The sequence below is a fragment of the Centruroides vittatus genome, unplaced genomic scaffold, assembly GCF_030686945.1.
Source record: "Centruroides vittatus isolate TY-2023 unplaced genomic scaffold, ASM3068694v2 contig_273, whole genome shotgun sequence".
In the NCBI taxonomy this organism is placed as follows: Eukaryota; Metazoa; Arthropoda; class Arachnida; order Scorpiones; family Buthidae; genus Centruroides; species Centruroides vittatus.
In genome coordinates this window covers 1,293,409-1,310,090 of record NW_027121739.1, presented here as the reverse complement: position 1 = coordinate 1,310,090, position 16,682 = coordinate 1,293,409, and the positions used below count along the sequence as shown (strand labels likewise).

Genomic DNA, 16,682 nt, shown 5'->3' with positions numbered 1-16,682 from the left:
AGAGGGAGACATGTGGTCGAATGTGGCTGAGGGATTAACCCTAGACTGATGCCAAGACCAGGTGTGGTTGGTTCTACTCGGTGTTGACACAGCACCTCCACTAGGCTTAGCAAACACGTTGGACAACGTTGGGGTAAATGGTAGGAGGGAGCGAAAACGGTACTTTGTTTACAACACCCCCTAAAATCCCCCGAATATGTACGCCTAAGCTTAGTACCTCATAACATATGACTAGTCACGGACATTGTGTGGGGATTACTATCGCAACCCTGCTTCCAAACATCAAGATCTTAATGGGAACACTAAAATTATTATCTTCTTTGCACACACAGCTTGTATGAGTTGTGTGGTCATTTCTCCGAGGTTGAATTTAAAGTTAGGATGGTCCTTTAGTGTTAGCACACATCTGTTCCGGATTGCTTTGTCTGGATTTGAAACAGTGTATTGTGTTGATCTTTCTACTAGACAATACCCCCGATACAATGCAATCCCGGATGCTATGCGAATTGTTCTTGGATAAAAAAAAATACCCTTTAGGTATTTATAATTTATAATATTTACTTTGAAATGTTTGCTCCGTTTGGATTTTAAATGGAAGTTACCCTATTGAAAATTTTATCGCGGAGAAGCTCAATAAATGGTGTAGGGAAAGTTCTTTTAGATTACAGTTTGTTGTAATTAACAATTGATTCCCCGCTTGAAATTTTCTGTTTGTTTAGGGATATTCCCCAACGGAGAGGATTTTCTATAGAGGGGAAAGGGGGAAAGGATTTTCACGGAAATCTTCGTCTCCTTTTTTAAATTTACATAATTTAGTGTTTAGAAATGCTTCCCCGATTATGTAGCGGTATTTTGGGAAATTCTTTAAATTCATCCTTTTAAAGAAATTAAACGATTTTTCCCTACAGAACGAAATGTACTTTTCACTTACAGCATTGTTAAAAATGAAATATACGTTTATTTAAACGATACTTTAACTAAAATATTATTTTATTTTGTGTTAACGTCATTTTTGTAGGGATATTTCGTTAAAAAAGAAAAAATTTAGGGAAATTTTCTTACAAAGAAATAGGCCTATATTTTAATTTTTATACAAATTTATCTAAAATTTTATTTAAATAAAGTTTTTAGATACATTTTTATCTAAAAACTGCTTTCCATTTTGTCGATGGAAATTACTTTAATAAGGGAAGGTCTATTTATTATTTAGGGAAGAAAAGGAAATTTACAAAACTGGAAATTTTTTAAAGAATAAAAAGGGTTTTTACTTCTTCTTTTATGCAAGTGTGTGTAAGATTTTAACCATTTAAAATTTCTTTCCTTACAGTTTAAGTTTGTTTAAACCGTTATTCCCTGTTGGGAATAAAATTTTATACAGTGAATAACGAAAGGGAAATTTCTTACACAAAAATAAATTTTCCTCTAAAAGGAGTAAATTGAAATATGGTAATATTTAAGAATAATCAATATTCGGTTTGTATAATAAACTAAAGTTTAAAATATAATATGTATATGTATATATATTTACAGTAAATAAACGACAATCCTATAAATATATGATTTTATAATTTTAATTTATCTTTAAAATTATTTTCATTATTTTCATTTAAATATGAAATTTATTTTTCTGAAAGAAGAATCTCATTTACGTGTTAAATGTCAAGACAAGGAAGAGATTTCCGTACAAAAGAAAATAATATAAATTAAATTTTAATTAAAGAAAAATTAAATAATTTCAAACTGATAAAAGTAAATAGTAGGGGTGAAGAAAAAAATTCCTTGTGAATTTACAATGGGGGAAATAAGATGAATACGGGTATGACAAAGGCCAGGAGGGTAGTAAAGAAAGTGAAAGATATAATACTTCAGATAGAACGAAGTTGAGCATTTCCAGCTTCTAGTACAACCTAAGGTGGAGTGGATGCTTGTGGCCATGGTAACAGCACCACTTTGAGTGGTGGTGTAGACAGCTCCTGCACAGAATACACCCTTATGTGGGGCAAAAGAGGATGGGGGTCACAAGTGGCACACTTCATCTGCCCAGTAAAGGGAATAGAAGCTTGAAGGAGTACTTCAACCGTAGTTATTCTACCACTTGTCCACGCAATGCTAGATGTGCTCAGCTGCTTTGCCAAAGGCAGTGATAAAAATTAGCAACATTGCTAAGTACTCCGCCTCCTCTTATTCGAGTAGGGGTCAAGAAATCGGCTTTTACTCCGCATAAAGTGAATTTGGTTTCTATATTAACTAGCTTAATTGAGCGCCTTGAAGGACGATGAAAAAGAATACAAGATTTAATGAGATATTACAGACTGGAGGTGGAAACAAACAATTAACACAACTTTAATTGTCTGGTAGATTTAATTGTTGCGCCCATTAATTATTTTCTAATTTAACACCCGAAAGGTGATTTTTTTTCTTTCTTCTCCTTCTTCTTCTTCGCTCGCTTCCTCTTCCGTCGCTTCGCCTTTACCATTGGTAAAGCTTGTATATTAGATTAGGAAGCAAGTCCCCGCTGGTTCTTTTCACCGACCGCTTGCTAATGGAACCCCAGTTCCCGGTCTCTGACCCCCTAGGCGCCACAATCGATCGGTGTTGTGTCGATAAGTAGCGAAAGGAACAATGAAAGAAGGTATTACGGGACAGCACAGACTCTTGCAAGACAGCTCCTGCTCTGTCTTTCTCCCTTCTCTAACCCAACCAACGAACGATAATTATAAGTTTAAGAAAAGATGCTGCTGTTGCTGCCAGCGTTTTCATGTTGTTTTGGCTTGACTTCCCTCAACTTTTTTTTGTTTTTGTTTGTGGTAATTAAAATGGCATTTATTTTAACATTAACGTATACTTTATTCTTTTCGTTTGGGTTACAATGAGCAATTATGTTTTAATTATGTCTCGACTAATTATAAATGGTGTATTGCAGATTGTATTATTATTGTTATCGTTTTCATGCCCTCCCTTTTCTCCTCTTCCTTTTTTTTAAATCAATTATAATGGTGGATAATTAATTTTATATACAGTCTGAAGTATCGATAGACGATAATCCATCAGTATATCAATTGCCTCCCCCTTTGAAAATTAATCGATCCAATGCAAATCACGCCATTTTTACATTAACATACGTGAAATAATAACAAGACGTAACTAACGCACAGTTGTTATACAACACGAAATTTTCGTTTTATGCGTTAAATATTGTTCTATCGATTTTTGTGAGAAATATCCCTTTCCATTAGAAGTATTTACTTCTTTACGGTTCCATTCTGTCAGTACAGAATAGTTGATAACACTGTTGGCAGTGTACAAAGCCCAGCCAACAATGTCAACAATGCTTATTTACACAGACGATATGAAAAGCCAAGTGTGTCTGTATTGACAGAGAAATTACATCGTTGTGTATATGGGGAGGGAAAGATAAATACTTCGGCTAATAATGTCAACAGGGACTTTGTTTCGCTCGTGTACAATGCAAAACTACAACACTGTCTTATTTACAATGAAAACAATACGTCCCGGTGTAAAACAATACCGTAGGGTATGAAAAAAAGAAGAGTCAACAATAGGAGGGAGCAACAATCTGCAAATTTCAATTTCGATAAAATATGGGGTCGAAGCAGTTGGCACAGTTATAAATCCTCCTATTGGAGGAGAATGGAATTTTCCTCATTCTACATCACGAAGGAAGGGAAATTGTACACCGGGAAGGAAAGGGAAATTCCATTTAAATATTTCACATCGTGAGGGAGAAACATCCCTTAAATATTCTACATCATAGTTGGGAGGAAATTTTCTTTAAATATTTTATACTGAAGGGAAGAGTGAAGATTTATTTCGTGTTCTAAGCTTCGAGAACGGATTTAAAATTTACCTTTTATATTATATTTTAAATAGGAAGGAAACGTGTATATTTTTACAAGGAAAACGTTATGAAAATTTCACTTAAACGAATCTACATCATATTTTAAGAATTAGAACGCTATCCTTAAATTAAATCTTATATATACATTAAGAAATTTTTTCTATGTGTACACACAAAATAATTCAAAAAAATATTAGGGAAGTTTCCCTCAATGGTTCCACTAACAGCTAAGAGAAATCAAGTATTAATTAAGGATCTATTTATCCGTGGCGTTTCTCTGATGTTTATGTAAAGAAATTCCCTAATTCTTACCGAAAATTTCCTTACTATTTCTCTATTATTTAACATTTTTACTTTACATGGAGGACGGATGAATTTTTCTTTACACGGATTTATATTACATTAAACGGAAGAGGAAATTTCCCTTACTCAAGCATACATTACACAAAGATAGAGAAGGAAACTTCCTTCTCATCTTCTTCCACCCTCTTTTAAATAAACTTTAATTTCCTTTTTAGGAATATAGTAAATTAAACTCTCTTTAAGCCAAAAAAGTTAGTTATATAAAGTTTAAAAAAAAGCCTTTTTCGGGTTTTTTCTCTTCTTTTTTTTTGTGGTTGTATAAGTCTAAACAAGTAAAATACGGGGGAGGACAATGTGTAAAATTAAGTAAGGGAAAAATTGGCTTTAAGTATCAAACTTGAAGTGGAGATATATTACCTCCTTCAGCAAATAAAACACGCTCTTGTTACGTCATAGTTTTTGAGTGGCATGACAAAGTGCAGAAGTTGGGTGTCAACTCTTGTCTATACTTAGCACATCGGAAATAGAACATAGTATACCATCCTGACTACAAACACACATCTGTTCTACTTGGACAGTTTAACTAGAGAAGCTGCTACAATAATTCCGACTGAGCTTAATTACTGTTAATCTGTGAAGAGTTTATATAACTCTACACGCTCTTCCAAAAATAAATTCTTAAAAAATTCCCGAGTAACAATTAACAATTAGGACACAGTAACTAACAATAAAACACAACTTACTTGTTTATGCATCTCCACGTTTAATCCGTAAGACATTTCATAATACTAGAAATTGAAAAAACATATATATGTTCATTTATCTATTTATTTCTGATTAAGAAGGGGGAAGGAGATAAAAAGAAATTAACAAATTATACGTTACTCACCATCACGTAATGCCGCTGCATTTCGGTTTTCTCTGTTGCTAACTTCTCGCATTCCAGTTTCAAACTAGATAGGAGAAAAGTAGGGATGGGTATAATTAGTCACAAGGTGTCGGATGTCAAGAGGACTAACAGGAGGTGTCACGTGACGCGAACATCTGGTAGCTCATCGTTACGGTAAAGGCGCATTTAACGCATCGACTTAACGGTTACTTAACATTTAAAATTAATCATTCGGACTCTTAACTAATTAGAATTAAGTTTAGAGTAGTTTTCAGTTAGAGAGTTATATCAGCTCTTACTATGGGTAAGTTTGTATTAATAATAAGTATAATTAAATTTTGAATACCCGCGAGTGTTTTAATGCTATTCACAACTTAACGCGTTTCCTTTTAATTAATTTTTAATTCCTGTACACCAAATATATAAATTCTCACAGTAATACACATTATTTTTAATTAAGTAATTTCGTAGATGGATTCATTTTTACTACGTTTACTTCTTTGAGCCATTTACTTCTTTAATTATATAAAGCAAACACCCTTTAAACACAAAGTTGGTGTTTAATATTTAAAAATGGTTAGTTTAGTTATAAAACTGTTTAAATGTGTAAAGGATAATACCGTAAATATTTTACAAATACGTATAACAGGATATATATATATAACTCTTTTAAATTATAACTAAGTCTACTTTAAATTTAATGCGATAGAACTCCATTAATTCTTTAGTTAAACCAAACAACAGTGATTAACTTTCAGACGTAGTGATGTATCAGAGATGGGTTTCTTTACTAAATTGGAAGTATAAGCCGACCTGCAAGTAGATATGACAACACTCTGAAGATAATTATAGTGAGTGGAGAGGACAGAATGATTCTCATGTCGTGTGTCAATTGTGATAATCTCTCCAGTGACACACTCTCGAATAAAACGATTTTGCGGTAAATTATCGCGAGTGAGTTTAATATAGCGAAACATTATTTTATAAAAGAGCCGAAACTATCTGGAAATTCTTTAATTTTAACCTACCCTTTTCTTAATTACATAAAATGTATTAGGACTATAAACTTTGACGTTATTCTATAAGTACCTACAATCAGTTAACTTTATGGATAATTTCATTTGGCACTAATTATGCTTTCAGATTACTTGCCAACTTGGAACTGTACACGCGAAAAATTGTACATTACTTGCTTTTAAAATTGTAAATTATAAGCACACCGAAAGAAATAAGGGAGGAAAAAAATATAAACAAAAAATGCGAACGTATCATGCAAACAAACTGGTAAATTACTCTTTTAAAAGTGTAAATTATAGCTTAAAAATTGTAGATTTTATGCGCACTAAAGTGCTGTAAATTACACGCAAGCGCGCACTTACGCCCGTATTAAAAACTATAAATTACATAACGTGTGCGCAAAATTTGTAAATTACACGCACGTGTATCAAAAACTGTTAATTACATGGGCTAAAAAATTGTAAATTACATAAACACGTGCGTTTAAAATTTGTAAATTACACCTACGTGCGCTAAAAATTGTTAATCGAGTGAGCATAAAAATCTGTAAATTACATAACACGTTAGTTAAAAATTTGAAGATTACGCACACGTGCGCTAAAAACTGTCAATTATATTCGTATAAAAACTGTAAACAACACAACACGTGCGCGTAAAACTTGTAAATTGCAAAGTAAAAATTTCTAATTAGCCACGTGTTAAAATCTACTAAGTAAGCGTGTAAACTTGCACTAAAAATTATAAATATGGGCCGAAAACTGTAAATTCTACTCAGTACGATTAAAAATATTTTAGGCCTATTAGTTAAAAGTCAGTAACCGAAATTGGAAATTACTTTATATAAATATATATTTAAATGTATGTAAACGTTTCGGATATGGAAGTGTGTTACGGCGATTGACTGAAATTTATATTTTATATATTTGAGATCCATTTGAGAGATGAAAACTGGCCTTCTGTAGTATATGGGAGGATTTCTGAATTGGGAAAGTGAACGAGAAGCTACAGCAACTGTCTTCCCCCCTCACAAAATGCCTCCTCTGATGTAACAGGATAGATAAATAGGATAACCGCTTTCGGTTTAACTAGAAAATTTATTTTTGATATTTATATATTTTTTTACATAATTGATAGGAACATTAAACGATAAGATATAATTAAAAAAGGGGGAAGAGGAGAAGACACGTACACGTAACGATTTTTTCTCTTTAAATATCATTTCTTGCAAATATTACATTTTATGTCGCTTATATTTATATTTAAATATATTCTCGAAAGTACAGTTGGCAAAGAACCTATCATTTATCGCCTTAAAAAACCGTTTTCTTTACTTATCTACAGCTGCTGCCAATCTAGCGGATGTAGTTTCGTCGATCATGTGACAAACTTGGGGCAGGAAGTGGAGTGCCGGTAAAGCGGTAACCCATGCCAAGAAAACCGGTAAAATAGGGCAAATATTTACTATGCGCGTCTCGATGTAGATAATCGATACAGACTGGATATCCATCCGGACCTGGAGGTGACATATGTTTACTTTTTACTGTCTCTTTTTTGTACATAAGAACTGTCCCTTGATACACTCTGAACAGTATGTAATACATAGTCTTTCTATATCTATAAAATTGTAAGCCCAATAAGTGCATTGGGAAAATGATATAATAAGATGAATACTATAGTAATAGTCTACATACAAATTTGTACAATTGTTCGATCGGCTTTTTCAGTATCTCGGTAAAAACTTTTTTTTTTTGTATTACGCATTAATAGAGTTATCGGTTTTTAATAACAATTAAGTTTAAATGTTAATTAAGAATTACCAGTCGATCATTTTCTTTAAATACAATTAAAAGTAATCAGTTTCTTTTAATGACAATAAAACGGACGGTTAATTTTAATCAGTTTCAGTTTATTTTATTGAAATTAATATATTTTGCTCTTTTTTTGAATAAAAAGTATTAAATTAAATCAACATATCAATGCGATATGAAATTCAACACAATACTAACCTGTGATATTGAGCTTGTAGGAAACTAAATTCTTCTTTGATACGATCGCACGTTTCTGAAACTGTAAACTTGAATGGTTGTCCTGCTTGAGGCGGTGGACCCTACCGGAAAGAAGGGAGAACTGATCATATGGGAGAACAGATTGACGATTCAGAGACAAGGCAGACCACGTCTAAAGCTCTTGTAATGGTGGAATAAGGGGAGGAGAGGGAGAGAAAAGAGAAGGAAAAGAATACAAGAGTGAAGCCATGCGACCCTCAAGGCCTTATAAGGCTCGAGTGAAAGGAGATAAGGAAAAAATACTTTTAAAAATCGCGTTATTAAAGCATATAACGTATGTAGCTTAATTAAAATTTTTTTAAAAAAAAAAAGATTCTATATCTTAAATAAACTTGGATTTTCGTCTAGATGGGTAATACAAGTGTGTATAAATAACTCTAAGACTAGTGCAGATGTTTATCGTCTACTTATAAATAAATTTCTTATCTTACTAGCAGATGTATTATGTTAAGTCTTACTCGTTCCCCCTACTTTTCTCTCTACACTTAAGCTAATATTTCAGTGGAGCGTACTAAACATACTGTCACATCCTGTCATCTGTAGTGATGTTACGTCACATCCCGACTGTGAAAATTATTATTACAATGATGGAAATAAAATAGAAATATATCGATAAATATTACTTTTAAATATAGTGTCCTATGTTTATAAACTGTTGATTTATATATAGAGTAATAAAATTGATAAGAGCGATTATATACTTAGAATATAACGTCGATTTTTAAACTTTTAATGACGTTTAGTGATAATGTAACTTTAAATAATTAAACATAATTGTTTTTAGATTAAATTAAATTAATTATAAACGAGTTTTTTTGTCTTATATTATACAAGCGCTTAATCGCTTTAATGTGGTTTAAGGTATCAGTAAAAAAAAAATATTAAATAAATAAATAAAGATGTGTGTTACAAAACAATTAATCTGTTTCTTGAAATCTAAAAATTAAAAAATAATAATAAAAACAAATAAAAAGTAAAAAAGATAACAGCGATAGAACTAATGCGTTTTTAAATATAATCAGTTAGAAATTGAAAACAGATGTTAATTGAGAAATCCACAAATTAATAACAATTAAAATGTTTTAAACGTTATTATTACGTAATAAATATTAAAAAAAGAAACAAAGAATGAGAAATAAAGGGGAAAAAATGAAAGAAAGAGAGAAGTAAAAAACAGGAAGACAAAGTCCGTTTATTAAAGAAAAACAAAGATTACAGAACATTTAGATAAATTGTCTTGTATGTATTTATATAATATATATATATATATTAGATTATTTTATCATAATAAAGTGATGAGATAACTTTATCTAAAAGCTTCTCTCTTCCATTTTTAGATATATATATATATATATATATATATACAGCATATATATACATATAAAAGTATATAGAAAGTGATTTATTTAAGTATAGGGAATACCTTATATAAGAATTGTTAGTGAATGGAAGAATAACAATACCTCTTTAGATCCTAGCAATGCTAGGGCAGTTCCCAATGCATTACCATGAAACGAAATTAAGGCATCACCCTTGTCGTAAGGAGAGGAAAAAATAATAAAAAAACAAAAAAAAAGAAAAATTTTGAAATGATAGTGATGTTAAAAAAAAACTGTAGAAACATTTTAAAAATAAATTTATTTTATAATAAAATAAAAGTTAAAGAAGAAAATAAAATTTAAATAAAATAAGTTAAAAGAGAAATTCTAGTTTATAATTTTACATTAAGATTATAATTATGATTAATATATACGTATATATATATATGTATGTATAAAATTTCCTTTATAATATCGTTAAAAATCATTAATCTAACTCATTTTAGATGGAAAATGTAGGGGTGTAGGGGGTGTTTTGAATGAATATGTAACAAATTATTCAGTTGGTTGATATAACAGCTTTTGACATTCAAACATTAATTGATAAGATGGAAACTTAGCCAGAAATTTTTTTTTGTTCTATATATATATATCTATATAAAGTACAAAGCATTGAATGGCGTGACGTGTCTCAAACTTCCTGAAATTTATACAAACAAGTCCGCTTTAACAAAAGAAGTAAAAAAAAAATTTCTCCCGTTTCATCCTTTTAAACTTTATCTATAACAGTTGCAAATTCAGCTGTTGCCAACTGCACGCTTTGCCATAGAGAATATAATACAAGTGCACAGCCCAATGATTTCCATCAGGCGATGTTCCTTCTCGTAACTCAAACAAGATCGCTTAACTGGGCATAAATTCCTCGCTCCAGAGAATGTACATTCAAATCAAGTCGACAAATATGTGTAATTATACCAAATGACATACTATTGGACAATGCGTTTAACTGTATCTCAATGGTAATTATTTAATAGAATTACCAGACTGATAACGTAATGATATTAGCGTTTTGGTGAAATATTCTATGAAATCTAGCAACTGGGAGTTTATATCATGTTTATAATTTTAGTAAAATAAAATATTCGACCGTATAAATGTGCTCATATATGCTTAAATATAAAATTTAATTACATTAAATTGTATAAAGCCATAATTAGTTATAGGCCTAATTATTTAGTTGTGAATGCTCATTTCTACAATTTGATAGAGTGAATTTGTGTTTGATACGATTTTAAATTAAATTGTAATGTTTCTAAAGTAAAATTTTCAGTTATATTGTTTCTAAATACAGAAGAAAATACTGTATATATATTTTGTAATTTTAACTTCTGCCCTTCTTTATATAGCTTTACAATCTTTAAATTCTATTTATAACTCAGAAATGAATTCTATAGATCTCTCAGGATTTAAGAATTTATTTTCTAGAGCCTGTACTTCATACTTTTTCTAAAATGAAGCAGATGCTCCTTATCGCAGTAGGTGGGTGAGGGGCCTAAATCCCTTAGAAGACAAGATCCTACAGAGCTGCTGTGAAAAGATAAAAAAAAGGGGGCCTGTCTTTCTACTTAGACCTTCCTTCATTGTTTCGAACTTCTCTTTATTGATTTCTGTCTAGGGACTAGACAGCTGCTTCTTCATTCCGGATTGTTGGGGAGAAAAGGGATATTCCCTAAAGTAAAACAGGGTGCGGTTTAACTCCTTATTCTAACTCCCCGCTGATTTTAAATAGAGAAGGGAGTAGAGTTATTGTACTAGTTCTTCTCCCTCTCTACACGCTGATTATTATAAGTTATCAATGTGATTTATATAAATTAAAAATGATAAATTAGTATTTAGGTCGAGAAAGGTTTCCTTGTAAGGCGCCACTGAGTTAGCGAATGTTTATGACTTCCCATTGGCACGACTTTAAACACTAATTGTTCAGTAACCATTAACCTACATTTTGGTAATTTTATTTGTTGTTTAAGATGTTACTTTTAGTTTTCTCCAGAGTTACTCTATTGATAAATGTCTTTTAGTTTATGGTATTCAATGGAGATCCCTCTTAGTTTTTTTTATTTTTTTCATTATATTCCTGTTTTTTCATGCAATGTTCGTCACGCTTTTATCACTCCAATGACGATGATAATAGACTAAATTATTGGGATGTGAAAATAAATGACTGCCCAGAATGGATAGATTTCATTGACGTTTCTTTAAATATGTGCGCTTCACGGTTGTTTGTTAATTGATGTAGATTTATATACATACATACATAAATATATTTTCTATTCTTCCCCCTTCATAAAATGCTAATTTTCATGACTAATTTTGCGGTTTTCTTCTTTATAAAATGAGATTTTTGTGGGTTTGAAATTTTTATTAACCACTTATTTACAATTTATAATTTAACGATAATTATTAATATTTAAAAATCTGTGCAGATTTTTTTTTCATAATTTAATCACAGTTACAGCAATATTTCGTTTTTTGCGGTTTAAAAAAAATAAAATTTAAATAAAATTTTTAATATAATAATAAAAAATAATTAATTAATTTCAGAAATTTACAAAAATAAACAGCAGGAGAAAAAAATGTCACGTTTCATTTTATTTAATTCTGAAATTTACAATTTAAAAAGGAAATAAATTTGTATATTTCATTGACTTTTTTAAAAAGACAAATTGACATTTTATAAAAATGAAAATTTGCTTTTTTTAACAATAGAATTTTTATAAAATGTATCTAAGAATGTTATGTATGAATGTATACATATATATAAATCCCTTAAAATAATTCGTTTATTACGTAATAAATAGTGAATTTCATGACTAACTGAGGAAGGTATGCGTTTATCTCGGGGTTAAGAAATAATTTATTAACTATAAACTTCTCAAATCGATTATCTTATATACGTGTTAAATTTAATCTGTTGCGAAATCGATACAATGACATGGCGTAATCGATCCTTTATCGAATAAATTCAATGAAATCATTTCTATTGAAGTTAATAAGATTAATGAATTTTAAAATTTTGGCGTTATAAAATAATATATTTTAATAAAATGTAGTGAAGATACCATTCAATTTTTATTAACTCTAAAGTAATTTTTTTTTAATATTCTTTACGAAAAATTTCCTTATATTATATATTGTCAAATGTATTATAACCTGTTCACAAATTGGATTACGCTACTATATAATTCTTTGGAAAAAAATACATAAGTAAATTTACTACAGAAGTAAGAAATTAATTATGTTTAGAACTATTATATATATCTATATAAAAAAAATAAAATTAAAAAAAAGTTATTCTGATGTATGTATCTACTAAATAAAATTAAAATACGAAATAACATTATTTTGATCAAGTTTGTAAAAAAAATTTATTTTATTAATAAAATTTTCACGGCACTCTGAAATATATTTTAATCCTGTAAATTTTATATAAAATGTAAAAAAAACAATTTTGTTTTGAATTTTTAAATTAAATATGTCGTTTTCATTTCTGTTTATTTCCTTTTAAAAATAAAAATAAAAATTCTATTTCATTAACTTTTTTAAAAAAAGCAAATTGTCATTTTATTAAAATGTCAATTTCGTTTAATTGTTTAACAAAACTATTTTGATTGGTGTTCATTTCTAAAAATGTTAATTACGTCAATTTTTTTAATATTTTAAACGTTTCAATTTCCTTTTTATAAAAATGCAGTGACGTAAGAGCTCTGTTAATTTATTTTGAATTCATTTTCATTTGTGTAACGTTTGTCGTTTTTATTTTATTATTATTATTATTATTTTGAAATTTTTAAGTGCAGCTTATCAAGAATGAAATGGAAGACTATTTCATTCAAGTCAATCAGACTTTTGAGACTAGTAAACGTTTAGGCGCTGTTCCGTGGCAAATAGCAAGCTTCTAATACAAACAACGGTCAACTATGTTAACATCATTAGTGCACTTCGGTAGAACAAACATTAACGTCGAACACGTTATACGTAGCTCATTAACGCTGCTGATATCTTTTCTACCATTCCCATCGGATTTTACAAAGGGAGTAAAGTAGTGAGAGTTAACGTTAGAAGAAAGAAAGAAGAAGGGAAAAAAACTTTCTTAACTCCTAAAGCGTTATAGTAATCCAAGGTATACTTTCGTTCTCCATCTAAACATGGTACTCTTACGTAAATATTGACACACGAGCTGTTGTCATGAAATATCGCAATGTATGTGGCTTCCAGACACAAGCAGACCGACCACTTAAAGGGGGAAATGGTCGTATGTCAATGGATACTCTCCAGATATATCTGGATTTAGATATAAGTGGTATTTTAATATATATATACATACATACATATATAAAGCAATGACTTAATGCTAACCACTTATTGACACTTAAGGTGATTGATATATCAGATAACGAACTCCGCCGTGCGAATTAATTCATACGCCTGGATATTGTGAAACGTATCCAATAATCATCCCCCAACTATCATACGACACACTGCTTTTTAATCTATCAATAGAGTAACGTATCATGGCTTAAATGTAAGAGAGGGGTTCGGGTGTTTTAAACGATTCCATTTGAATATAGCATGGAAGAGGTGAACCTATCCTTAGACAACTTGGCAATTAACGAAGCGAATAAATATTTCTTTGTTTATCCCGGTTAAGAGGTTTAATAATGTTAAGTGGCACTAAGTTAAAAGTAGATTTCGATTAAATTAAATGAAATTAAATATAATTAGTTTTAAAAAAAGTTTAAAAATAGCCGGAGTAGTTGAGTTAGTGAAAAAAAGAAAGATAGAAAAAATAAACTAGGCGGATAGGCATTTAAGGGACGGTTGCCATGTTCAGACTTACCGGATGACGGTTGGGATACATCCTTGGCCGGGTATGTCAAGCCAAAGGACAGCACAATGTCGTAAGGGATCTCGCAGGATATCACTAGCCACACTGGTCACCAAAACAATCAATACGGCCACCTTTTAGACAACACACACTGTTATCGACACACATGGGGCTGTAGTCTTGCGTTCATCGCATCTCACCTCAGTACAGCATCTTGAAGATAACCCATAGCGTAAACAGGAGAGCACAACTTCTCGAACGGTAATGGCTGCCAGTCCGTCCCAGCTGGCGGTACAGACTTGATACCGATACCACACACGATGCGGAGGGGACCCGTAGGTCTACAAAAAGGTACCCCGTCAACGTAGCAGGAGGCGATGTGAGCACACAAACCCCTACTCCTCAAATATGGCACCCGCAATGATTGGCGTTATCAACAAACACAGACACACATACACACAGAACCTTCTCCAATCTTCTACTGCTTCGTACCACGTGGTATGGTGTGTCGTGGGTGGTACTGCGCTTGCACTAAAGACGACCAATCGCCTGCTCTCGGTAACTGACGCCTGTAAACGATCACGCCCATACGGTAATCGACCTATGGCTGCTTGTGACAGCTGTCAGTCAATCGCACGTGACGCGAATCTCCACCCCCCAGTTTTGTCAGCACGAACAACTACTATTATCGCGAGTGTGCACAAGGTTCTTTTTATGTCCACTTGAGCGTGCAGTGTAAATATAACAGGTCAGAGTAGAACATTAGGCAGGAAATCTGTTTCCAAGGGAGTCTGCCAGTGGCAACTTTGCCTTCGAATCAACTAAAACAATGTTTTATTTTCTCTCCTGTACCCACAGTGACGTCACAAGCTGCTATCAAATTACGTACGCCCCTGCAAAATTTAAATCTAATTTAAATAAACAAAGGACAATCAGAGTAATTAACGGAGGGTCATTTGCGTAGTGTGTGTAATGAAGAGTGCCAAATTGGAGAGAAATTACTCTCCACATGTGCCTAGTCATTAGGGTTGAATTAATTATGCCACTGCACAGCTCCGAGACTGCTGACAAGATGTTGGATATTTGTTACCCCTACTGATTGTGGCACAACACCACCTGTTCTAATTATTTAGGTGTTAATTTGTACCACCGACTATCAGCTTGTAACCATGATAAATATTTTAAATACATATGCATATACGCACACAAACTCCACTTAAATACATACGTTTATACATATACATACGTACAAACACACACACAACAAATATATATAGATATATTTCCATTTGTGCAACATTTAAAATTCGAGGTGTGGCACGTGTAGCAACGCGTTTTGTTATTGTAGTCATGATATAAAACAGCAGGAAGTGCTTCCTACCCCCACACCCGAGGAGATTTTTATTGCTGGTTGTAAAAGCGCCGTTGGGAAGGACGGCATAATCGTTTTTCTCCAAAGGAAAACCGATTTAAATTTTAATTTTGAATTCCTAGGCTATATCTTGTATGAATTTTTATTCGATTTTTTCTTTTCTTCTTATACTTTTTCTTTTTCCAGTAGAGGATATTAATATTTTATTATTATATCTCCTAGAATAAATTTGTATTTATATTTATAGTTAATAGATGGCGACACTTAACACACAATATATATTTTAAAAGTGAAAGTATTTTTTGTGTGTTTAAAACGTTCTTATTTTTATTTTTAATTTTTGCCGCGCGGGGAGTTTCTTCTCAGATTATATCTTCACCAGCCTCCATTATATGCAACGGGGTTGACATATCGTGTACCTCGACCCCTGAACTTCATGCCAGATAATTAGACCGGGCCCATTATGCTCTTCATCCACTATCATCATGCGTTATTTTCAAAACTTTATGACGGGGTATAAGATTATAATTATTACGACCATTTTCTGTGTTGGGAAAAATGACCACGTGACCCCGTACCACGTGGTCTTGACAAGTGTCTGCCAGACACCGGAGGGTGGTGTAGACAATGTAGGGTGGGTTGGTGTTTGCCTTATAATTATGGTGTCTTCCCCGCTTGGGCTAGGAGCAACGCCGAACAAGAATGCTAAGGGATATTATGAAATCAGTCAAGCTATTATTCACGCTCTCAGGCCTCTTGTCCCGGAAAGGCCCTACTATCGTTGGGTGTCTGTAATTAAATCAAACACCAGTCATCCCCGTCCCTTGTGTCTCCGGATCGCTACCAGATGGTAGATGATGACGTGGCTATGTGCCATTGGTAACTTGCGGTCGTGGCAAATAGACCATAGTCGTGTTACAGGTCAGTGAATATTTATCCCTATATGCATATAGGCCTAGTAGTATATAATAC

The 16,682-nt window shown here is 31.9% G+C and overlaps 1 protein-coding gene across 2 annotated transcripts in view; it reads right to left on the bottom strand.

Moving 5' to 3' along the window:
• The window catches only part of LOC136971876 (transducin-like enhancer protein 4), a 62,948-nt gene extending 48,106 nt beyond the window's left edge, over positions 1–14,842 (bottom strand). Inside the window, exons 1-5 of one of the 2 annotated variants that reach the window (XM_067266389.1) lie at positions 14,351–14,842; positions 9,598–9,666; positions 8,075–8,175; positions 5,052–5,115; positions 4,906–4,950 (exon numbers count right to left, since the gene is read on the bottom strand). In XM_067266389.1, coding sequence (XP_067122490.1) covers positions 4,906–4,950; positions 5,052–5,115; positions 8,075–8,175; positions 9,598–9,666; positions 14,351–14,371 — 300 coding nt within the window. In that variant the 5' untranslated portion in view covers positions 14,372–14,842. The remainder of the gene's footprint in view (positions 1–4,905; positions 4,951–5,051; positions 5,116–8,074; positions 8,176–9,597; positions 9,667–14,350) is intronic. The other variant, XM_067266391.1, reaches the window with a different exon arrangement.
• Between the last annotated feature and the right edge of the window lie 1,840 nt (positions 14,843–16,682).